The 26,163-nt window shown below is 34.5% G+C and overlaps 1 protein-coding gene across 2 annotated transcripts in view; it reads right to left on the bottom strand.

Moving 5' to 3' along the window:
- Positions 1–5,107, bottom strand: part of LOC149572196 (protein PHYTOCHROME-DEPENDENT LATE-FLOWERING-like) — a 108,771-nt gene extending 103,664 nt beyond the window's left edge. Inside the window, exons 1-2 of one of the 2 annotated variants that reach the window (XM_089813460.1) lie at positions 4,714–5,107; positions 4,121–4,358 (exon numbers count right to left, since the gene is read on the bottom strand). In XM_089813460.1, the coding sequence (XP_089669586.1) occupies positions 4,121–4,273 (153 nt within the window). In that variant the 5' untranslated portion in view covers positions 4,274–4,358; positions 4,714–5,107. Of the gene's footprint in view, positions 1–4,120; positions 4,427–4,713 lie in introns of both variants that reach the window. The other variant, XM_089813459.1, reaches the window with a different exon arrangement.
- Between the last annotated feature and the right edge of the window lie 21,056 nt (positions 5,108–26,163).

Genomic DNA, 26,163 nt, shown 5'->3' with positions numbered 1-26,163 from the left:
AACGGGTTGCATTATATGGGATACCATTAGCAACAAAGAATCTACCAATGGATGCCTCACACTTCTCCTTTGCCTGTGCATTAAACATACTTTCCACCGAGCCCTTCTCACTACTACTTATCTTTCTCTTCCCTCTAGACCCACTAGGGCTGCCACTAGTACCAATGGCGGATGAAATATGCCTAGATGATTGTGAGGGAATGGATAGTGATGTCACTGTCAAATTTTGTCCCTCCATTTCAGCCTCTAAGTGCAATCTTTGACATTCTAATTTTTGTTCATCGGTTAGGTTAGGACAAGCTTGGACTCCTTGGCATGTAACACCTAAAAAATGTGACTTCACTCTTGTATAGCTGCCCCTAAAATCATCAAGACAAACATGACAATCCCACACCCTAATCCCTCCCGAATTCTTTTTATCTTTTGGCCTAGGTGTGACATATTGGAGAAGAGGTTTTTTCTTATTGAAAGGACCCTTTGCAAAATTCTTCATAATGTGGGAAGGGCATTTAAACAAATCAGCTTTAAAATTGGGTTTTTGCCTAGTGTCACTACTAACAACATCAACCTCTACATTTTTTTCTTCACTACTACTACTTGTACTCCCACTGCTGCTCATTGTGTTTAAATATGCAATTGAATAGATATATGAGCTGAAACAATGAAAAAATTAAAAAAAATCGGACTTTGCAAGCTACAAATATATTAAAAAAATGATAAATGAAAGCACAAAGAGTTTTATACTTACTTGGTAGACAAAATAGAAGATCAAACCCTTGGTCAACCTCTTGGAAGCAAAACTATTACCTCCTCTACTTACAAAATGAAAACTTCGGCCGGCTGCAACATAAAATGAAAACCAAAAAATGGTTAAAACAATTTAAATGTGTTGAGTTATATACATTTTATGGTTTTTGGAGGAGTGGGGCCCACTAGCCAACCAAAAAAGACACAACAAATGTTTTTTTTATTTTTATTTTTTAATGTTTTGAGCTTGCAAAAAAGGGGGACGGCCGACCGTACCCGGTACGGTCAGGGGATGGCTAGACGTCCCCTTTCTGTACTGAGGACAGCTTGTCCCCCTCACATCCCCAAGTTTTAGGGACGTCCCCTGCAAAAAAAAGGGAATTTGGGGATGGCTGGGGGACGTCCCATACCAGTCCCCCCGTCCCCGAAACGAGGGGTTTTAGGCCGGGTACGCGTCCTCGGGTAACATAGCTATTTATGGTTGCCCTTATTCGAATTTCTAATGTATTGATCTAGGCCATTGATTTTATTTTAATCTGTCATTCATTGTAATTGAGGCTCTTATTTGAACCCCATTATCTCATTTGTGTTTTGATTCTTGTGTTTTTCATGGTGAATAATTGTGATCTATTTAGAGTATTGTATGGTGATCTACTTTGCTCACTAAGAATAGATTTGATTTCAAGTGTTAAGTTAGAATTTGCTTTGAGTAGTTTAGTGGGATAAGAGTGATTGTGAATGCATCCTTGTTTGGCTCGATCATTGACCAAACTGCTAGCTACTTACAAATTGTGAGTCTTGCCTTGCATGGCCAAATGACATATTTACGAACTTTATTTCAATCCTTAACTTGCTCTTTGATTTGCATCTATAAGATGGGATGAATAAAATGGTATTGATTTGAACATAATTTAAACACACTTTAGAAGATTGCACTAAGTGATGGAGTCCTCGATAACAAGACTGCATTTGATAAGAGTCCAAGGATATTCAATCCTTGCATCATTTTGTAAGAGTAGCTTAGATTTGCAAGTTTACATTTAACTACATTCATAAGCTGGAAATCAAAATATATTTTCATTGCACATTGTGAAGCCATATCATTCGTATTCAAGTTGAAACTTGGTGAACAACATAAGTGCCCTCATGATAACAGCACATCACATTTTCACTAAGTGAGAGTATCCACTATTAAGAAGGAACCTTGGAGTCACCTTTATGATCTTTGATTGCAATATTTAGCATAAGTGGTGTTTTTATTCGAGAGGATTCAATATTTATTGTTTCATTCTAAAACACTGAGTGTTCTATTGTGCATGTTGTAAGGTAATAAAACTCACATCAACACAAATTTGCAGTAGAAGAAAGGCCTTTTCAAGTTCACTTATTAGTTGTCAATAATTGAAGATGGTGTAATATGGAGATTTCCTAACACCAAGAATCAAGAAGAAATTGGGAATCATATTGAGACAACAACATCCTAACATTTCATTCCCTTGCTTGGACTCAAAGGAGAAACAACCTTAAGTACTTACAAGTTGTTGATATACAAGACAAAGAAGAAGAAAAAGCTCAAAGGATTGTAAGAGAAGTTCAAGAAAGATTGGACCACGAGAAACAAATTGAGAAGAAAATCTAAGATGGTGATGCCCCATTATGCTTACTATCCTACTATGCAACCAAGTTTAGACGTGAGTGTAAGAGAAGAAGATATCATTTAAGGTTTGGGAGCTTTCGTTTGGAATGAGAGAAGGGATGACATACAGTGTCCAAATGCTCAAGCTATCTTGGAATGAGAAGAAGAAGAAGATGGAAATGAACAAGAAAGAGAAAGGCTTAGAATTGAAAGGCAGATTCAAGAAAGGATTGAGTGCAAGAAAGCAGAAAGGATCTAGTGTGAAAGAGAACTTTCTAGGCAACACCAATGAAGAAGAGAAGACAGATTAGCCCAAGCGAACCCAAGGAAGAAAATCAGAATTAAGTCCAAGTTGGAGAAGAGGATTGGATATTTTTCACCAGAGAGATTCGAAAGGCCACAGTAAAAAAGAAGACAAGTGTTGAGATCAACTTCAAAACAAGAAGAGTTAATAGAATTGCAATTCCACAAGGGTATAAAACTCACATCAATAAAGAGGACTTGGACCATCATATTCATTATAAGAATAAGAGCGGAGACAGTATCTCCTTATTCTATCTCCATTTATATTTGAAACGCTAAATCTAAAGCTTGAATTACCTTTGAACATCTAAAATGGGCTAAAAGGAGATTAGGCTTAATGTCCGACGGACAAGCTCCCAAAGGAGAAGACTCAAACACCCATTGTTGACAAGATGGAAGGATGTGCTTCAGGAATCTTCCAAGTCCCAATCCAAACAGTGACATCTTTGTCATAATCATAGTAGACAGGGAATTGAAATAAAGCAATTCAAGATCTTCTTCGAAAGAATAAAGAATGGATACGTCATAAATGTCAAATGGTGTCATAAACATTTAATAACAAAAGAGACTTACCATAAAAAAACAACTTGTCCGTGAAGCTACCATGGAAAAATCCTAATAGACACAAGTGAACCCCTTGCAAGTTATACACTATATCTATTTCCACTTGGCAACTCTTGCAAGAAATAATGTGAATGCACATCTTCAAAATTCACAGGCAAAGCCTTATATGGTTTACTACAATCAACTTCTAGAAAAGCAAAACCCTGCATTTTAAAACACATTACTAACCCAAAACTAACCTTACAAAAAGTAAGGATATCCTATAATTATTCTGATCCGTATCAACTAATTACAATTAGAAACAGACACTGCTAACAAATATCCCAAATTTTTCAAACCCGTAATTGCCACAACAAATTAGATTTGCATATCATAAAATTAACATAAATTGTAAGTATTATCTAACCAGCACTAAATTTGCAAACTCTATGTATACCTGAAATGTAACAAATGAATATTGGATACCCACAAGTGAACTTATTAATTAGAAATATGCATTGCCTGAAACTTTTCAAAGCCGACAAGTGATCCATCAATAGTCAACTACAGTTACCAAAAAAGTATTGATGAAATACCCACAAATTCACAAAACTCATTTCAGGCCTATAATTAGTTAGTTCAACTAATCCTACATTTTATGCAGAAGGCCCTTGATTTTCAAAACTCAAAATAAAAGGCCCAGAATAAGCTAACTACAGTTTACCTAGCAGACTTGCAGAGAATTTCTAGAGCTTCAGCACCCAATAAGTGACCCATCACTAGTTAACTACAATTATCAAAACCATCAATTTTCAAACCCTCACTTTAGCTGTTGTCTTTTATAGTCCAGAAGAGCGGCAAGTCATGCAGTTATATAAAAAAAAAGCTTACCTCGGTTCTTCTCCTCTTGTGTTGATGTACTTCTGGAGGTTTCTCTGCATTATCTGATGAAGAAAGGCATCTGCTCGAAATGGGTCTTTTTTTATTTTCAGGGGAGCTATACTTGATCCCTATCTTGGCAATCTTGAATGAGACCCCCACCATTATAAATCACTAGCACTTGCAACTTTATGAGGTGTAAGGGATGTGGCAATAGGAAATGTAAGGGAATACTATTATCATCTTCTACCTGCATCCAACCATTATTTTATTCATCCCTATTTCCTTCAAGAGATTTCCCCAAATACTTTGTTACGCCTGAAATATAAGCACATGCAGCTACAGAATAATTAGATAGGAACAACAAAATACCGTTCACTGTCATTTTGTAATGAAATACCAGTTACGTTAACATATCAAAATATTACACACCCAAAAAAATTTAAAATGACTATACCTACATCTAGATAATATGAAAATGTTCATTAGTTATTTGACAAGCCATTCCAAGTCACGATCGTTTCAATCAACATAATACTTTTGACTAGAAACATGAGAAAACAAAACCAACAGAGCTAACTAAAAAACCAGTCAAGTAGGCTCACATTTAATATAACTAACTGTGCACGGGCCCTTTAATTTAATTGCTTGCCACTTCTACTAAATTTGAAATCCTGAATCTTTCTTGAAATAGAATCCATACAGAAAGTTCCTAAATGTCACAAGAAGAAACACAACGATCTCAACAACTTAGACGTCACTCATGTACCCTAAACATCTTCTTCGCGCGTGCGAATCGAATTTCAATTATCTTAATTTTGTGAAGTGCTGGAAGCAATGAGAGCTTTAAGAAATTGCTATCAATTACAAACGCTTCAAATCGAGATTAATAGCGTTGATTGTTTTCAAAATTTCAAGAGCAATCTATCATGATTCCTTTTATGTCCTTCTCAAAGTTGATCTCAACGAATTGACCGCTGCATACGAATAAGCAGAGTTCAGTTGTATAAATTCGCCTAAATTCGCCTTTTAGGAGGGTTTTCCAAACTGGGAAAAAACAATTCAAATACGATTTTTTCGAAGTTTCCCTCGCTGCTTTTTAGGTTATGTGTAAAATGTTTCTTTTTTTAAATATTCGACTCATTTTTCAATATGTTCGAAATTCAATGTGTGGAAGACGTGTGGTCTATCAAGTTAATAAATGTTTTGTTAGTCCCTCTCTATATTTAGGCATGAATGTTCCTGGATGCACATCACAATTAATTTTTCAAATCAAAATCCCTCAACTTCTAAGGTTAGAAAATCATTTTATTTTTTAATTAATTTTTAATCAATAATTTCTTCTTTTAGATTGGCTAATACCATTTTTACCAGGGGTTAATTTGATTTATTGCCACAAAAAAATTTAGAAAATAAATATTTGGAAGCTTCTTCCATATATTTTCGTCAATTATAAATTATAAAGTATCTAAATAACTCCTCCCTCAAAAACTTTAGAAGACTCCAGAATAGACTCCAGAACTACATATGGAAGTGTCTCTAGAAACAGTTGCCTCCATCAAATTATCATTGCAGGGGAGGCAATGACATACAAGTTCGTTGTTGATGCCATGGCAGGTAGCCAAAAAAGGGTATGGCTATGCTAAGACTTAGCATACTCAAACCCCTGCTATATTCTCTTACATGAAAGATTAGCAGCAAGCACTGTTCTCTTATTTGTTACAATCTAACTCAATTTTATATCTTCCATCAATTTCCTCCAAATCTATCCCTCTTTTCCCACCTCGTTGAAGATAAATCATCTTCATTAGCATCCACATCTTCGAGATTAATGATATCAGTATGGACAGGAGATTGAGGAAACTGCCCTGGAATCTGCCTGCATAAGGAATTCCCCACACGAACTTGGAGAAGATGGGTTTACTATCGCATTGCAAATCAACAAACCAAATTAAATCCCAACAATTATGAGTCTCCATGCTACCATCATGCTGATAATTATTTGGAAAGGCCTCATCAGAATCATTAAAAATAGAGAAACAATTTGCATAGAATTTTTCAAAGTTGCCCGGTGAAGAAGAGATGAGATTGTAAAGCTATGGGTTATATGTGGAAGTCCATCGAATGGAGCACATGTCTTGCCACAAACTCTCCTGGCTTGAAATGGAACAAAACTATGAAGAAATGCAATGGAGCACAACTTGGAACAAAACTGTGAAGAAATTGAACTCTCCTGGCTTGTGAAGAAACTCATGCTGCTTTTGCTATCCACATGACCCATGTGATCAGCAAAGTGCAGATGAAACGACAATAACTCCTAAAACATCAAAGAGATTTCAGAGGTCTATAAACATAAACCCTAAGCCTGGCAAGACATGGGCTACAAACATACCCATGGAAATGGAAGTAGAGATTAATAGGGCCATAGGCTAGGAGTTCCCGTTTTTCGAAAAAGGCATATCGATGTTTGACATGTTTCAATAAATAAATGACTTAGATTCTAATTTGAGCCACGTATAGGCATACATTGATATGTAATCGATGGATTTCAGCGTACAGGACATACATTTCCAAGTTGTCTGTTGGCCTAACCAAATAAATGTTTTACCATGTCTTTTCTAAAATGGAGTTATGCATTGTTTATCAACCTAATCTCATTATTGCATTTCTTAAAATCCTATTCAACTTATTAGGCTAATTTCATTTCATTGTTTATATTTCCAAATTCCTCTAAAATCATTCAAATACATCATATTATATTTTATTTTTTATAAGATTTAATTTAATTTTTTATTATTAGTCCCTACCTTATTATAAGGTAGGGAACTATGTTCCTGATAGACCCCACGAGTGATTGTTAATTAGTTTATGTCAAACAAAGCTAATGTGTATTGGTAGATTTCTAAGGTTTGATTTTTTATATGAATTGTTTTACAGAAATTTTAGTTTTCTGATTAGCTGGAGACCATTTTCCTAGGGATATATCATAATTTTTAGTTTTCTGATTGGCTGGAGACCATTTTCCTGGGGATATATCATAATTTTTTTAGTTAAAAAAACAAAGAAAAATAGGCTCTGTAGGACTGTATTTCATATTTTAAAGAAATAATGTGGGAAGTCTTTTTCGGCAACAACATTTCGGCGTGGAAACATGTAGTGACATTTATTCACATTTTTTTTTTTTTTAGACTACAGGAATCGGTGCAGCACGGCCCCCCTATAAACTGCAGTGCGCCTGGTAAACTTTTTAACGTGACCGGTAGTGCTGGCGCGACACGCCCATCATACCACGAGGACGGGGGAGACTAGAACCCGTGACCAACCCCCTGCAACAGGGAAGATTTAGCCAACCGAGCTAGGGCCCTCGCCCTTTATTCACATATTATTTGTCAGTAATCAATTCAAATAATTTACCTTGCACAAGACGGAATGTATTCTTAGAAAAAGAACATTTAAAGGTGTATGTTCGAATTTTTAGAAGTAATAGGTACCAACTTTGAAGGAATCTATTTTTAATATTATTTTGTTAGTTTATATTTCAATATTTATTTTTATGAATGAGAGAATAATCATGATTATTATTTACTTATGTTTGATATTGATATTTTATTATTATTTTTAGATTATTTTGTTATTTTATTATTTTAAATAGATATTTTATTTTATTTTCATTACATTAAAAAATAAAATACTAAAATATCTTCAAACATAACAATAATCATTGTTTTTAATAATCATTTTATACTTCATAAAGGGGGAAAAAAATCATCCTTCAAATTTAAAACTTTCATTTAGAACTTTAGTGCACCTATGTATTCAATATTTAATTCAAATATTAGTAGAAGTTGTAAATTCCAAAATAAAATGTTGATCTCATTCCTATATTGCTATAATCAACTTTAATTTGATGATATCAATGATATTTTACTTAATTATTATGTTTATTTTTCAATAGATCAAAATATTCATACATACTCTTTAAATACATTAAAGAGAGTGCATAACTAAAATTGGGGTGTGCGCACTAGTGTCTTATCTGATAAGTATTGTTTCACCAAGTGCTCTAGTTGAGCTACTTATTGTACATGGGAATGACAATACATGTATTCATTCACAAGTAGATGTATTGATTCGCAAGTAGATGTATAGATTCATAAGTGGACATCTAAATTAGTTGCAATGGACTACAAATTAGTAGTATTTGAGGGCTTCAATGTATTCTATTGATGCAGGAGCATCTTGCATGGAAAAATTATTGAAAAAAAAAAAAAAAAAATTGTGGAGGAGAGAGAAAGTGACAAAAATTAGAGGAGAAATAAATAAAAAATTTAAAAAGAGGAAAAAGGAGAAAAGAAAGAAAAAGAGGATTTTTATTTTTGAGGTGCATAAGTGGCATAATAGAAAAAATAAAAAATAAATGGTTGTCATTCCATTTATCGAAGTGTGTTGGTGGAATTCTAGAAAGTTATGGATATTGTAGAAAGTTGTGGATATTGTAGAAGGTTATGGAAGTTGTAGAAGGTTGTGGAGGAATTCTAGAAGGTTGTAGATAAGTCATGCATGGGGTGGTAAGTGCCTATTTAAGCAAGGCATATGAGCATTTCTAATCAAGCTCAAGGAGAAGTTTGATAAGAAGGTAAAAGCTCAAGGAGAAGCTTGAGAAGTGGAAGCTTGAGAAGGAGAAGCTCAAGGAGTAGAAGCTCAAGAAGGATCTTGAGAAGTGGAAGCTTGAGGAGGAGTAGCTCGAGAAGGAGTAGCTCAAGAAGTAGAAGCTTTGGAAGGAAAGCTTGGAAGGCTTCAAGGTGTCAAATAGAAAGAGGAAGTGAAGAGTGATTTTTCCTGAGTCTGTGGACAGAGCGCCGAATGTGAGGCAGTTTACAGCAGGATTGTGATGGACTTGTGAGTGTGTAGACAGAGCGCCGAATGTGAGGCAGTTTACACTTGGATCTTAGATAGAGTTTGTGAGAAGAGCTAGTGACTGCGGTTTAGAAACAAGCAGGTTGCTTGGTGGCTTGCGAGCACAAGTTGAGACCTTGGAGGTTTCTACCAGAGTGTGGATCTGGACTAGCTAAGGGTGGTGTGGTCCTTCGTCAGTGGTATCAAAGCGTACCTTTATCATCTACACACATAGACAATGACCAAAAGTGTTTTCTTAAATATAAATTCATATGTCAACTCTTTTATCTTTCTTCCTTCAATTTTCACTTAGGCAAGGACTCAAGCTCTCCTAAAGCTCTTGTTCTAAAATGTATTTATTACTGATAGGCTTTCACTTGTGGGAGAGAGCCCCTAGAATTTCCTCATGTTGTAGCTTCCAAACTGAAAATTTGTCATCGAAATGTTTGTTTTCGATCAATGCTAGTGGAACTCATTTTTTGAATCAATGGCCTAGGCTTCTCTGAAGGTGTACAAGACAATGGCCAACATCATGGCCGTTGACTCCATGCTAGCTTCTTGCCTGCCTACCATTTAGGAGAACACAAAGGCCACTGAGCCACTCGGTTTGGCACAGAGAAGGTTTTGAGATTGCAACGACAAGAAGGGATTTCACCATGTCACGCCAAGTAATGAGTTGCATGTTGTGCCATAGAGGGGTTTATCTATTTGGAACGAGAAGAGTTGGTTGCCACTATTGACAGTTGACTCGGCCCCCTATATAAAGTGTAGTTGTTGTTCTTGCAGAAAAATCTTTGAATTTGGCTGCAAAAGCCTCTGGCTTAAACATTGGATTTACTTGAAATGTCGATTTTGAATTTGGGCTCTTAGGTATGTGTCGATTTAATTTGTAGCTTCATTTAGGGCTTCTTTCTAAACTTACCTGCTTCTCTTTTGTGCATTTGAATTCCTAATGTGCTTTAGGATTCATTAGTTTTCCCAGTCGTTGTTAACTTGTTCGTATCAGGGATGTAGTAATTTTCTTTTTTCATTTCACAGTTTCTAGATTGAATAGGAGGAAATCAATTTTTTACCATTTGCATTATTCATTGAGAGATAGTTTTCACATCCAAGTTATTGTTCTTTCTAAAAAAACACATGGAATCAGATGTCACATCCAATCTACTATTCTTTCTTAAAAACACATTCACAATCAGTTGATTATTCTAGCATCCTCACTTCTAGAACATCATCTATATTTCACGATTGATGAATTGAGTATTTCATAGTGGCTAGCACTACTTCCCACTAGTTCATGAATTTATCAAAATTTTGACAAATATGAAATCAACATTTTTGTATCAGGTGAAATTCAAGAGCTAATTAAGAAGATTGAGCTTTTCTTAATTTGAGATAAATTATTAATCACCCTCGTGATTCACTTTGCATAGGCAGTTTATTAGCTTTTGATTAAATAGGTGCATTATGGTAGTTTCATTGTAGGTTAAGCAAGGCTAGCTCCTTAGCTTAATAAGAAAGGCTCTATATGTTATTTTATTCATCTCAATACTATTTATGTTTTAGGCAATTATCTTGGAACTTGCAATCAAGATCTGATTTATCACTCCAAATGGCTCCTGTCCCTCAAATATAGGCACTTTGGAAACCTATCAATTTTTTTCAGCCATCACCATTCATCTTTTCATTTTGCAAAGCCTATGATGTTCCAAATTAATATATGCCCACATAATATGTATGAGGCAACTTCAAAAAAAATCCCATCTTTTTGTTTGAAGATTGATTAAATTCTTTTTAAATTGGTCTGTGTCGAAGAGTAAGATTTGGTGTCTAGATATATGAGATTTGGCTAGTACAAAATTTTATAGGATAATCCTTATCGGTATTTTCATCATTTTAATAGTCTATTCAAACCAGAATTGTTTATACTTTTAACTACATGATTTAATAAATAGTCATAGAGCAATTTTTAGTTTTAGATATTCAGTGAATCTATTATTACAACTATTTCTAAATCTATTAAGATCTATTAGGAACAAAGAAAGAACAAGTTAAATATAAATATAAAAGATAGAAGTTAAATATAAATATGAAACAATAGAAAGTGTTGAAATAATATTTTCTAGCTATTGCACATCTTAATTTTTGAACATATTTTGAACTGTTAAGGTTATTAAAATTAAGTTGCTTCTTGTTGAAGGTTATAAATATGTATATAATTTTAATAATACTTACCTTCCATAAAAATGATGAACACATTTCTATTCTATACAAGTATATCCCCTTTATTTTCTTGAATTTTTGTTACTGTTGGGACTCAAAATTGAAGCCCCAATTTTGAGTACCATTGAAAAATCAAGTCCTATAAATGCTTTCTAATGCAAGTGTACCCGACTATCCATTTGAAGCCTAAGATGTGTTTAATGCTTCTAACACCATGCATTCAGTATATCCACTCGTCCTATGATGATAAATTGTCATTCCGAGCCATTCCGTGAAGTCTCGTTTTGACCAATTTCCAATTCTGCATTTTTGCCTATGTCAAACAATGATAGGAGCCTATGTTTGCAATTGAATATCTCACACCCAGTAATGTTTCATGACTCGCTACTTTGGGAGCGTTTAGTGTCCATATCAGAGAGCCTATGTTTTAGATTTTGAGTCATTTTGAATTCGTTTGACTAGGTTTTGAATCCCTCAAAGTTGGTCATTTATTGTTGTCATATTGATGTAATTTGTTATGAATTCTGGGAGGCCCTGTTTGACTTGCCATAACTTTGACCCAGGTGATCGAAATGCTAAAATTCCTTTTGCGATGCATTGTAGAGGTCAGATACTTGATACTTTTCAATTTTGAGCTTATGATGAATCCATTTGATCAGTTTTCAAACGCGATTCCAATTGCAATTTATAAAGTTTTACTAGTGTTAGCAAATACAGATTTGTCAGTACCCCTATTTGTGATGTTATATCTCAAAATTTGTGATAGGTGAGATTGAATGGATTGTACCACCGTGTTCTCCTCTGAAAATACTTCAAGTGTGCTAATTTTCAAATCTTGATGAATATGTCTGCACATTTCCCAGGTCATTCCATTTGCAAAAAACCACTGTCTGCTAGTGCTTCTAGTCTGCAAATTTCGAGCAGCCCACTTTGATCGCTTTCCATTTGCGCCTAGTTATTCGTCATGAGCCCCAATCCCATATTTATATTGTCCTCATGACAATGAACTAATTCCCCAATCCTCGTCTTCCCAAGTGTTAGTTTGCCCTGTTTTCAAAGCCGATTCTGAATGTGATTTATGGTTTTCTGACGTGTTTTTTTGCAGGCAATTTTGAAAGGGAAACTTTGACATTCAATATCTTTTGATTGAGAATTCGTCATGAGACGAGATTCGACAGGGTAAGAGTATGTGGAACAGAGAATCAGTGTGATTGATTTTAGAGCCCAGTTAGGTGTTTTTGTTAGTTTTTAAAGCCAGTCAAAGGACCTTCTGGCACTAAATTGACAATTTGCAAATCAATGGTAAAATGAGTTTTAATTGATTATTCAATGGTTGAACTTGATTCTAATCAGTATAAGGAAATTAATAGATTGATTTGAGGTTCAATTGTTTGAAAATGAAAAGAAAATTAGCCGGACCCGTTTTGGGCCCGACTAAATTGTTATCAGATTACTTAACCATGGTGTATATTGACGAGCTACAAGTTATTTTATTGAATCAAGCTTTCTATGAGGAATTGGCAATTAGGAATGCTGATGTTAGTAATAATGTTAAAGAACTTAGTACTAAAAGAAGTGGGCAAGGCCACAGTGAACGTTTTGGAGCTAGATCTTAGCTTGCTTTCCTCTTTTCAAAATTTGTTCCCGACTTTCATGATTTTTGACTTTTCTTATGAATATCTAGAATATGAAAGCCATTGCTTCAAGTCAGCATTTGAAGGAACAACAGAACCAATTGATGGGGAATTCATACTTAGTAAAAGACAGATTGCAAAGGCATTAAAGCGAGTAGCAGATGGCAAAGCCTGGGCTCATGAATAAGCAGTTGAGTAAAAAAAATGGGGAAATATGAGCTTGAGAAACTACATAACTTGCAATTGAAAAAGAAAGAAATCTATATGTAGGAAGACATTGTTATTAATGCAACACAAAAATGCATAGACAATTTATTTCCTCGAAGCAAGAATGGAAAGTCAATTCAAAATCAAAGTGAGAAATGTTGTATACAACATGGAGTTTGTAGCCTGGTAATATTTGCAAGGGATGATATCTCAATTTGATTTTGTCATGGTTTCAATTTTGTTTAAGTCCAAAGCCATCTTTGACTCTTGCATGGGGCTCTACTAGTGAAACAAAAAAATACAAGCATGATACTCTTTCCTTTAAAAGTGGCAGCAAGACATATCATATAATATGTCATAAACAAGAAAGGGAGGCTTGAGCAAGTTCATGCCAGCAATGTAAATCCTGAATTTGTTAATATGAGATGATTGGCGTGAGATAGAAAAGTCAAAAGCCAATGATTAGCCAGGGATTCTATTGAAGATTGCTGAGAGGTTATTCCATTTCCTAAACTCTTGCAGAGGCGTTAAGCTAGATGGTAGCATGGAGGAGCAGCCATAGGGGAGCACAACATTGCAGGGAGAACTCCATGTAGAAAGAAAGTCCAAGCAAAAATTTTGAACAAATCTAAACAGCTGGATTATTGTACTATGTAGCAAGTGGAGATACCAAGTTTAAAGGAGCCTCCATTGTTAAGCAAGATATACATTTGAAGGAGCCTCCATTGTGAGTTTGGAGGTAGAGGAGCTTCTAGCGAAGAAGAGAAGCCACAAAAATGTGAAAAGGAGGGCACGACATAGAAGAAAGCCAAAGCCACCAGTCAAAGGCTGGAAGCCCACACTGAAGGAGGATTTGGAAGCACCCAACGCTAAAGAGCCATTGAACAAGTGGAGAGTAGGGGACAACATAGAGAGAAAGCTGTAGAATAGAGCCCCATGTTGTGACAGGAGGAAGCTGCTTAATCAAATGGAAGTTGCTTAACTAGCTGGAAGCCTGATAATGGTAGATTATATGCCTCTACAAAATTTAGACCCAATGTTAGAGCTACTCTGGCTAAGCCAAGGCCTGGAGAATTGGCACAAGACAATATTAACAACAACAACAACAACAATAGGGAAAATATAGTGAGGAGTTTAGAGAGGAGTTTGAAGGCTCCACTTACCACTGGGAGAAATGGTGATGCAGAAGTGGAAGCAGGGGTTTTGGCCAGAGTTATTGATGCCACAGTCTACAATCCTTCTAAATAAAATGACAAGTATATGAACCAAAATCTCAAGGAAGAATGTAAAATGTTATAAATGACTGAGGCGTGGTGTGAACACAGGGATTTCAAGTATTTATACCCATGTCTTTGCTAGGAAGCTGTGGTCGATTGCATAAGGAGATGACTAAATTTTTTAAACAAAAGGGGAACACTATGGAGATGCAGTAAAATTTTGGGATTTTACTTTTGTTGGATTGGTCGAATGGTGATTTGGCTCGGCAGATAGTGCCAGCGATCCATACAGTCGAATCATTTGTATTAGCCTTGCACACGAGAGATTTGTGGCCAAGAGTTACAATGCAAGGCAGCTGGTTACAAAAGGATCGGGTGTTCCTTTGCTTGAAATTTTTATAGCTAAAGATGGCAATCAAGAATACAAACAACAAGTAGTCTACTTGCAGCGTGATGGACAATTTGCTAAATATACCAAAGACCAAGCACAAAGCAGGCTCCAAAACACTAATAGATCAATATCCCACATCCATTGGGAAAATATATTTTGCAATGTTTAAATGCAGTTCAACTCAGTGAAGTTGATGTCTTGAAGACGTTAGCTTTTGTAAGTTGTAGGCTATGTTGTGGGGCCAGAAGTGGATGACATTTGGACAGATGCAGCAAGAAATAAACTTTTGAACAGAGGCTCACCGAAAGAAAAGCATTGGAAAAGTTGAGGTTTTCAATGGTTGCCATGTTGCCATCGAAAAATGGGATGGTCTATCGGCAAGCGACATGGTGACCTCCCAGAAAAGAGATTTCTGGCAAAAGTTGTGAGAAGGGTTGTGGGGCCGTCTAGACCTATGGAAACCATTCAAAATTTGCCAAGTTGCAGTGGCGGAATGGTTAAGGAAGGAGTTCGCTAGGAAATGTCGTCGGAATCTAGTGGTCACTATGTCGCCACCAAAAAATGGAAGGTTTTTCGGCAAGCAACATGGTGACCTCTCAGAAAACCTAAAAATTGGTGAGAGGTTGTGTGGGACCTAGTGTTGGTCAGGAGGACCAATATCATGACGACAAGTGGCACCACATGAATGGCCAAGGGAGATACAAGGGGAATATTAAATTTTTAAAAAATATACATAATATGTTTTTCCTGAGTGTTCAGTTCGTGCAATTGAAAAACTTGGTTTCAAATAGTGGATTTTCTATAGTTTGAACTATAGAAGTATTTCAATTTTTTCTAATTTATCTTTTTAATTGCTCTGCATATAGTTGGACCCTGAATTTTCAAATGGCTGCCAAGGGGGTATTTTTTGCCCAAAATATACACTCCAATATACTGTTGGAATCAGGAGGAAATGAATTTTCCAAATATGAGGTCAAATTTTGCATAGCTATTCACTGGTTTACTCTATAAGCATATTTGTATTTTCTGGGGCATTCTCATTAGAACATGCAAAATTTGTCATTGAGCATCAAAATTGGTTAGAGGGCAGATATGAAAGCTTGTTAAAGCCTAAATGTGGAAAAATAATTTTGAAAAGATTATCTTGCCTCTAGAGGCCATTTAACTAATTTTTTCCTTTGCCTTAATTTGAGATCTAGCATCAAAAGAGGTTATTGTTCGATCAAGTATTTGAGATACTTTGTGCTTTTGGGAAGCTAAAGGATAGAGGATTTGATTTACCAGTTGTAGAGAGAGATTAGAGAGATGCTTTGTCACTTTAAGGAGATGTTTTCCAAGTGGACACGTGTCAAATGCACAACAAATCTGGGAATTCACTCTCTTCTATATCATTCTCTTTCTCATTCTTTGTAGGGGTTCTAGTTTTGGAGAAAAAATGATCCATTCTTGTGATACCATGTGTGTTCCAATCTAGAGTTTTCTCATATTTGTGAAACCAAGGTTCCAGTCTTGATTTGTTCTCACCACTATGACACCAATATTCTTAAGCATATTCTCTCTTGTATGAACAATAGTAGTGAAGATAATAGAGAAAGTTCAGATCTATTAGGTGTTTTTATATTTTGATTTCATGCATTTGAATGTATTGTTTTAAAGAAATGAATACGAATGAGCCAGAATTTCTCTAGTTTCATTCTGATTCTTGTATTCTATTTCAGTAATATATACTCTTATGTGGTCTAGCAACAAAGGGCCAAGTAAATGCTTGATGTGTTTGACAGGATTGATGATTATTTGAGAAGGATACTTCATAAGAATGAGGTTTTTATGAACACTAATGTCTGATTCACAAGGTGGTAGGATAGATCTGATGCCTAGGTGTATGAAATATGTCCTGGATATCATAGATGTATGTATTGAATTCATGAAATTGCCCAGTAGATCAGGCACTGATCAGTTACAGGATCACTTGTTTATACTGCTACATATTTAGGGTTGTGCTAATATTCAACATCATCAATCAATTGTATTTCCCTTTTATGTTGAAAGTCATTCAAAGTGTTTCCCTCACTCAACATATGAATTGCATTGTCTTGCATCTAGCTATTGCAGATCTATGTTATTCCATGAGTCAATAGGAGAAATAAGGGCTAAATCTGTTGTTAATAGATTCAGGAATATGTTTTAGCACTAGTACCATATAATTGAATTTGAGATCCACCCACCTAGGTTTTGTAGAGCCTGAAGTAGAAGAAGGGTCTAGCCTTATAGTTGGCTCAGTGTTTAAAAAGATGTGTTAAGGATGGGAGTTAGCTGCCCCTAGATATATTTTGTTCTCATCGAGGTAGTTTGAAACCTATAGCATTTCAAAACACCAACAATTACAACATTCCATTTACAAGTCACAATTAATTCTTGTATTTTATAAATTTTGTGTTACAAAGCATATGAACAAATCAATTTCAAACCTTATAAATGTTGTGTTATAGAGAGTACGAACAAAAATTAAAACATTGTTGGCAATCTAATAAATGGAGCAAAAAGTTGAAACTGATTTAAAACATACACCAAACATACCTATCTATTTTGTATATAATCCATAATCCTTCAAAGATCCAACCAATTCTTGAACCTTATAAATTATGTTTTACAAAGCATATGAATAAAAATTAAAACATTGTTGGCAATCTAATAAATTGAGCAAAATTTTAATCCAATTGAAATCCTTCAAAGATTCCAACTCCATCTTGACTGCACTAGTTTCATTAGCGCTCTCTGATTTGCTACTCTTAAAAAAAAATTGTTATTTTCTGCACTTTAACCTTTCTTCTCATCAATTATTAGACCTCTTGTTCTCTTCTTATATGTCTATCAAGCTTTCCTTGACAACTTTTGCTTTGGGTTTTGTTGCCACAGTAGCATCCTCAATGTTGAATGGTAGCTAGCTTGGAATTAATGCTCTCATCCAAAAGAACTTGAATCTCTTATGCCTTTCTCCTTCTGCAGATTGCATATGTGTCAATCAAGGCAGCCATAGTCTAAACATTGTTTTAGTATTCCCATAATTTGCATATGTTGACTTCACTTGCATGGAAGTTTGTGAATACTTTTCTAATAATACAATAAATACATAGTCCAACCTCTCATTGTTATGAAAATTTTACAAAAATAATGATTATTATATAAAATGATTCTATAAAAAGAGCAGTAGTTTGCCTGGTGTTTTTGTTAATTCTGAATGCATGTGCACATAGATCCAGTGCAAGATTCTAGATCAATGTAAGACTCTTCATGTATTTTCAATCTCAGTCATAGAAATGTGGGCTAGTGGTAAATATTTTATAAATTGTTGCACAAAGCTGCACCCATCTCCCTAGCTCTCTTGGGAGAGCAGCTTTGAATAATGAGACCTCATTGTATATTTTTTGTATACGAAGTAACACTAAATGGGTGCTTTCTCCAAAAATAAAAGGTCTTAATTATAATCATATAATGCAGGAGTAGACATATTGTAAATATTTTAAAAATTATTGCACAAAGCTGCACCTATCTCCCTACCTCTCTTGGGAGAGGAGCTTTGAATAGTGAGACCTCATTGTATATTTTCTATATATGAAGTAACACTGAATGGGTGCTTTCTCTAGAAAGAAAAGGTCTCGATTATAATCATATAATGCAAGAGTTAGATAGATATACATGTGTGTGACATCGGATTTGTTCTAGGAATTTGGTTAAAGATCATACAATTTGATAGAGATTTCTATAGTTCACAAGTTAAAGATTTCTATCTTATTAAGATTGTTTCTGGATTTGTTTATATTTTTCAATTCAGGAAATATGAATAATATATGGATTGTGAAAAACATAGTAATCTTAATAATACATTAAGTGTGGAAAAATTACATTAATAAATAATATAATATTCCAATGGGTTTTTACATGTATGACAATGGCATTGTCAGTGATAAGCAAGTCTCCAATGAATGACTAATTAAAATATTCTGAAGAATTTTGCATATAAATTGTAGACAAATCATATCATATAAAAAGTTTTGTTCACAACAACATGGACGAAATATTCCACTATAAACTTCAACCCCAACGCCTATCGGCTATACTCTTGCACCCTGTCAGGGTACAAGTGCTAGTTTATGTAGCATATGAGATTTTGTATTGAAGTTTTAATAGATAAGTGATATCTCAAACTAATTATGTATCTATTTATTATATGAATAAAAAAATCATTTTATATGATTAAAAACATATTTAATGTGAATGAAAACAAAATTAAAAATTTATTATATGTATAAAAAGATTATTTATTTTAGTATTGTTGGTGTAGATAAGTATTTACCATTTATACTTTACCTAAGTTTATTTAGGTATTTCATATTAGTTGTCATATAGACACCTAAGAATTTGTATATGTATATGAGTTGTTATATAGACAACATACTAATTTGCACTCTAATTGAGCATATGTTGTCTACTACATCTCTTTATGAGATACACCTTTGTATTATTATCCTCTCATTGTTGCACGCACTTTCATGCACAATGGATCATAATCTACTCATGGTGGACATATGCTTAGTTGTGGCTCTTGTATGACTCATAGTCATCTTCATTGCCTTTAAATATACAAGGCACTTTTATGATGTATTCATCTGATTATCTAATATTGATCATCTATGAATCAAGTAATTTGATGATAATATAATTTGTCTCTCTTGTGCTATCAATTAAGCTTCTTGATCGTGGCATTTTCATTCTTTGTCTTAGGAAAATTCTTACATGGTATCAGATCCATAGGAGCATTCATTATATAGCTATTGGAGAGCATTTTGCTTCATCTTTCGGAGGGTCACAATTCATATCTAGGATCAACATTCTTGTGAGAGTGTGTAGACCAAAGTTGGACTTCATCATTGCATCTGGGTGGCCATTCTGATGAATTTTGACTATAAACTTGCCTATGTTGAGAAAAAGTCAAATTTGAGACAAAAAAAATGTGCAAATCAGAACCCTAAGGCCTGATCTACAAATTAATGGTATGGATTCAAAAATTATTATTAAAAAAATTATTTCAAAAAATTCTATTAAAATTTCAACTCTTTTTAGTCATATATTTATTATTACATGTATTGCAATTTATTTTGAGCTAATTTTTTGGTCACATCGACATTTTATCTCATCGTGTGATAGAGAATATTCCTCACATGGTGTGGGCATCTATAGCACTGTCAATATCACACATCAAGACTTTCGCATCTTTGTTACTAACTATGAGCATATCAATTTTAAAGAAAGTTGAACCTCCCATCGACATCCATGTAAGAGCAACACTTTGGATAGTTTGATCTTCTCCCTCCCATTAGACGGGTACAATCCTAGCACGAGCAGAGTAGCACCAGTTGTAAGAATGAAATTCTCTAACATTGCCACATACGCAAGACAACTGTAAAATGTGGAATCTAAAAGTTGAAAAGTCAAACGTTGACTACATAAGCATAAATATTGTTCTCATTTATATAGAGTTGAAATTTAAAATATAGTGACAATCAAACGAGTTACAAAGATGAATCATGTCATCATTAAATCTCATAATTGAACACAATTAATGTCGTTTGTAACTAATACAAAGTTGACCACATGTTAGTACTACAAATGCATAAAATATTGACATATACATATATACACATCAATCTCATGTCACAAACTATGTCAACCTACACGCCAAACATAAGCATAGCATCAATACATCATATGATAATAAACATGCAATAACATAAAGGTATGAAAAAGAAACATGCCATCAGACCTTTTAGCCCATTCACATGTAGTCCAATTCCCAAACCATCAGAGTGTGGTCCATCTGCTATCATGGGATGGAAGAGTGGCTCAAGAGCTTTTATCGCTCAACCATGGAGTGATTAGCTCCTCAAAGTTCTTTGGTTAAGAAGAACTACCCAACCTTAGCATAAGAAGGCTAGCAACTCGACACAATTAGATCGGAAGGATCTAGTGCAACCATGTGATCTAATCTACTTACACATATGTCTACTAGAAACATACACAAGGATGTGGAAGAGGGAAAAACAAATATTTAACCTTGCATTTCAAACACATGCATAATTATTTTATCGAGCTTGGCCAAGCTTTATAAACCAACATAATTGTAAAAGATTGGTAGGTAATTTCTAAGGAATAACAATACAAATTTTCCATTAATTACCCTCCTCTTTAAACCCACATTCAACACCCTTCCTAAAAGTCAAAGTTTGTTTCTCAAAACAAATTTATGTAAACTGGTAAACACCTAACTTGTGAGGAAACTTTTGAAAACTTGAACATACATTAGCTAAAAAGTATTATATATAAACAAATCTAATAGATTTTTAGGAGTGGATAAAAAAAAACTTAACTAATCTCAAGTAACTCAATATTTCTTATGATCTCAAGTATGAGTAAAACAATAACACATAATCTATTCTTTCCATTCTACTGTTAATGGAAAAAGACAGAAAGTATTACTGTTTGAATCGAAGTTAATGTTTTTTAGCAATGTTTCTAAATCATGGTTTAAACTTAGAACTTTTGCTAAACTATCTACTCGTTTAGGCATTTTCAAACAAAGTTTTACTAATTCTGATACATTACCTTAATGAAGGTAAACAATGAATAGGTTAAATTTAATAGACCAATTCAACAAACTTCACTCCATCGATTTCCACTGAAATGTTTAGACATAAATTAATAAGGTGTTGATATTACTAGATATCATAATGTTCTAGTTGAACATTCAAATCATATAAGCCATTGTTTCAACCAGTAGAAAATGGATATAATCAAACCTAACTTTTGTGGAAAAACATAAAAGAAGACACTGCATGTTATTTAATCATTCTATCAGCTTAAACACAGACGGAACAAACACAAATCAATCCAATTCTGTTTTGGTGCAATATCGATAATTGATTGTCTACCATGAAAAGTGGTTCCTATTTGCATAATCACTCTTCTAATTTGAATGATTCGAACAAGAGTTGCTTCCAATTTTTGCATCGACTTCTTAAGTCATCTAAAAATCTGGGCTATGCAGTATAGAGTAAAATGCTAAAATTAACATGTGTTGTTCTGTGTTATTGGCTCACTCAGGTGGCCCAAACTATCAATTTAAAAGATTATTCTTTTCAATAAACTTAAAAAGATGGAAAATGATTTCCTAAATTTGCTATATTCATAACCAGAGACATCCAAATAATGGAGACAAAATCACATCTAACAAAACAATATACCGGTAAGTTTTTTAAAAAAATGATCCTACAACAAATAAATCATTTTTAGAAGAGAAATTTGGAACCTAGAGATTTAGATGATTCTCCTTAACTCGTTGTTTTTATCCTTGTTCAAATCATTGCAACACCTCTTTTATTTATATGTATTATAGCGTGAGTTGTCCTCAATGCAAGCCCATGTTTATGCACCTTACTATCTAGTAGACAAGGGAATAATAGACGTCCAACTTCACAAAACAACATAATCTTAAAATTTAATAAGACTATAGATTTTAGTGCAGATAAGAAAAGATTAAGCTCAAGCTCCAAGCTACCGCCGAAATACCTCTCTTCTTAAATCACTACTAATCTCCCCTTTGAACGGCTTTCCCCCCACTTTATGCAACTAACATGATGGTTCATAAATGAAAGTCCCCTACCATAAATTTCTACTACCCACCGATAACGATTTTGACTCCTATCTCGCTCTTGGAGTGTTTAAAACTTCCAATTCTATTAAATTCATCCATATCTAAATCATGACCACAAATTTCAAATTTGAAAACTATTAAATACCAATTAATTCCTCAACTAACAATTTATAAATTCAAATTTTGAGCATGTTAATTTCTAGTAGGAAAATACAGAGTTTCTATTTATTAAAAATCTAAATTATAATTTCTTTTTAAAAAAAAATCTTCTCATTTTGTCCATTACTCTACACATGTAACAAATCATTTATACCATCCAAACCAACCCTGCTGAGGAGCTAAACTCCTCTACCTCAACCACCCTTCCGCCTTCAGTGCCTGCACACTCAAAAACTCGCATAGGCCAAAGCATCAGTATTGCCAACATAATAATAAGATTACATCATGAAATCAAATATGATATCTTATAATGAATTCACAATCTCATCAATATTTAATAACATGAATTATAAAATTCATCTTTTGTTACTATCAAATTCGCGCATGATTTAAAAGATAAATCATTTTCATAATCTAATCACAAGATAACATGTAAATATTATCCACACCAAAACATCATGTCTCTATCTCATATAATCCAATTTAAAAATTATTATTTAAATAAATATAAATAAAGAAAATTCAACCATCTATTTGTGTTGACAATAAAAAAAGAACAATGTAAACAACATATAAAAGCATTCGACTCAAATTGAGTCATACATAGTCAAACATAGTTAAAAAGTTGAAACCATAACATGTCCTAATAAACAACATTTCGAAAAGTGAGTCATGATATTAGCCCCATCTCCAACCTTAGAGCCAGCCCTTGACCTATGTGCCACGAGATTCTATCTGACCATATCTGTGAGACATACTATCTTGGGGCCATCATGCAACAACAACCCGATTGGAAGTTGCAAAGACATCTCAGATCTCTTTAGTCCATCTCATTAAGCTTCCACCCATTCCAAATATAAATGAACACTCGTCGATCTTGAGCCCTCTTTCCACACAGAGCATCCTGGAGTCTTCAGCAACCACGCATTCAAATCTGCAAGCACTTGGAGAACCTCTCTGGAGCCCCCCAACACACACTAGCAATCTTCATCCATCTGAGCTGGTAGAGACAACACTTTGATCACACACAAACACTCCTTCCAAACTGAGCTAAGTTGACACATCATTGATCCAAGGGGACATTCACAGTCAACATTGTGTGACATTAATATTTTTCTCAAAGTTTATTGATCCATGACTCAACATCCTCTAAGTTTGAGCACAAGAGTGATCCCAACTGGTTATCTCATGGTGATATTGTGCCCCAACAAGATTGTGTCGAGCTTGTGACATCCTTCAATGACTTTTTTCTTATATGAGCATTGACGGGTGTTATATTAGACTAATATTTGATTACTGCTATTAGGTGCATAGTTTGAAAATTCTCAGATCTCAAAGTTGTGTTATCAATATTAAAGTGTGGGGCTCGTGCTTCCAATGCCCACATAGCCATTCTTGTGCCTTTTCTTGGCATAATGGGTCCAATCACCGCCTTACCCAATCATTAGTGACATCATCACTAGCTTGTGCAATCATGTCCCTCATGGTTTGCATTTTCCTTTTGGAAATTTATCTTTTCTCAACCATAACTTGATCATATTGACTCCAAATCGAGTGCAACTTTTTTTTATTTTGGCCAAAATTTCCTAAACTTTTCAATGGTGTTGTTATTTTCTGATTTTGGTGGATAGATTTTCTAGAATTTGTAGATTTTGGAAATTATACTTTCCAATCCTTGATTTTACAAATTTATAGGCTTTGTTCAGGCTCATACAAACACATTTTCAAGTGCCATTTTTTAAGTGTATAATTTTTAGAGAAAAATCCAGATTTACTACCCTAAGATACACTTATTTGGATTAAAAAATCACTTTCAACATTTGGTCTATTTTGGCCTATTGGGTACTTGTACTTTGTTTATCCTTTAGATATCTTGTATCCTAATTGTATTGAGTCTTTTACTACATATTTTTTGTTGTGCTAATCAAAATTAAAAGTCTACTTTGGCCAGTTGACCAAGTGGCAATTGTACTCGCAGTACATATAAAGTGCCAAATTCATCTATTTTGGGGGGGGTTTCTTTATTTCATTGCATTTTGAGGGTGCTTTATTGATGTAATCATGAAACTATCTTTTCATCCTAGTGTCATACCTTTCATTAGGAATAATTATGCATTATGGGCATAAGGCAACATCACACAATGTAGGTGGTTTAATCTTTTCTATCACCTCTATGGACTCATTCCCGAGGTAGAAGAAGGGTGGAGTCAATATGTTTAACAAGATAAGAACACTTATCTAAGAATTATTCTTGTTGGGACTTTGAGTAAGTCTTTATGTCACACCTTTGGCCCCAAGATCATGGATATTCAATGCCCACGTAAAATTTGGATAAAGTATTGGGAGCATTTTGGAGATCCACATATTCCTCCATTCCCAAATGATCCATTTGTAGATTTTTGTTCCACTTGATGAAGAAGATGATATTCCCTTTGATGAAGAAATCTTAAAAATGCTACATGGTTGGTATCATGATCCTGATGCAGAAGAAGAAGAAGAAGAAGAAAAAGATGATGATGATGATGATGATAATGATGATGATTCAGAGTGGCATAACATTCCTTGTCTTCTCAACTTAGTTTCTTCAAATGACTTATTGATAGACATTGCAGGTTTGTTTATGGGGTCCTACATCAAGGATTTGGTAGACATCTTGATCTCTTTGTTGAGGATGATCATTCTTTAGTTGTGAGGGAATGCTTTGACCCTTATGATTCTCCACTTGATCTTTCTTTCGAGTTTTATATGACTGTGGATCCTTTCTTACAACAATTGCAAGAGGTATCTTTCACTTTAGAGAAGATATATGAGTCTTTGGAGATTGATTTTCATGAGTCTCAAAATTCACTTGAGATGTCACATTGTATGGTTGATTGCACTCATGTGTTGGTGATGCCTATGTACTTTCCTAAGGCATCTTATATTTTGACAATTCTTACTACTAACTGGGGAGAATTCTTTCATACACCTATGACACCATTCCTTCCTGAAGGTAGGACGATCTTTCAATTTTCATAGTGAAGCTTCAACATTGATCCAAAAGCATCTATCATGGGTGTGTATTCTACATTGGGGGTTGGGGGGGGCTTCTTGGCTTCTCTTCCTACTTCATCTCTTGAGGAGGCATCTTTATCTTTAGAGTTTGAACTAGATTCTTACATGGATAAGTTAGCATTGATTCCTTGTTTGTCACCTTCTTCCTTTTAGCGTGATCCTTATTGGTTTTTGGCATGTTCATCAACCAAGGATATGGTGACACATCAACGTACTTCAGAGATATCACATTTCATATGGATTCCCCTTCCTTCTTCCTATCCACAATGGGAAGCATACTTGCATTTGTATTTGGTTTATCTTCTTCCTCAAGGAAGAAATATTGTTTGTAGCCATTGGACCATCTTTTGTCTTTAAGCACTAGCCATAATTGCAACACATTATTCATTATGGAGGGAATTTCCTTTCTCCTTGTTTTCTTTCTATTGAGGGATATTCTATTGTATATGCATGATGAATGACACAAAAGGGGGGTCTTGATTACTTCATCCCTGCACGCATCTTATTTTTCCTTTTCATCTCTCTTTTCAAGGGAGAGTTTTTCCCATGAGGTTTTCCCTCTTTCTTCG

This window comes from Cupressus sempervirens, chromosome 2, assembly GCF_028749045.1.
Source record: "Cupressus sempervirens isolate cs-2001-9-10 chromosome 2, ASM2874904v1, whole genome shotgun sequence".
NCBI classification, from domain to species: Eukaryota; Viridiplantae; Streptophyta; class Pinopsida; order Cupressales; family Cupressaceae; genus Cupressus; species Cupressus sempervirens.
Note: the sequence above shows the minus strand (reverse complement) of the source record. Positions and strands in the feature narration are given on the sequence as shown.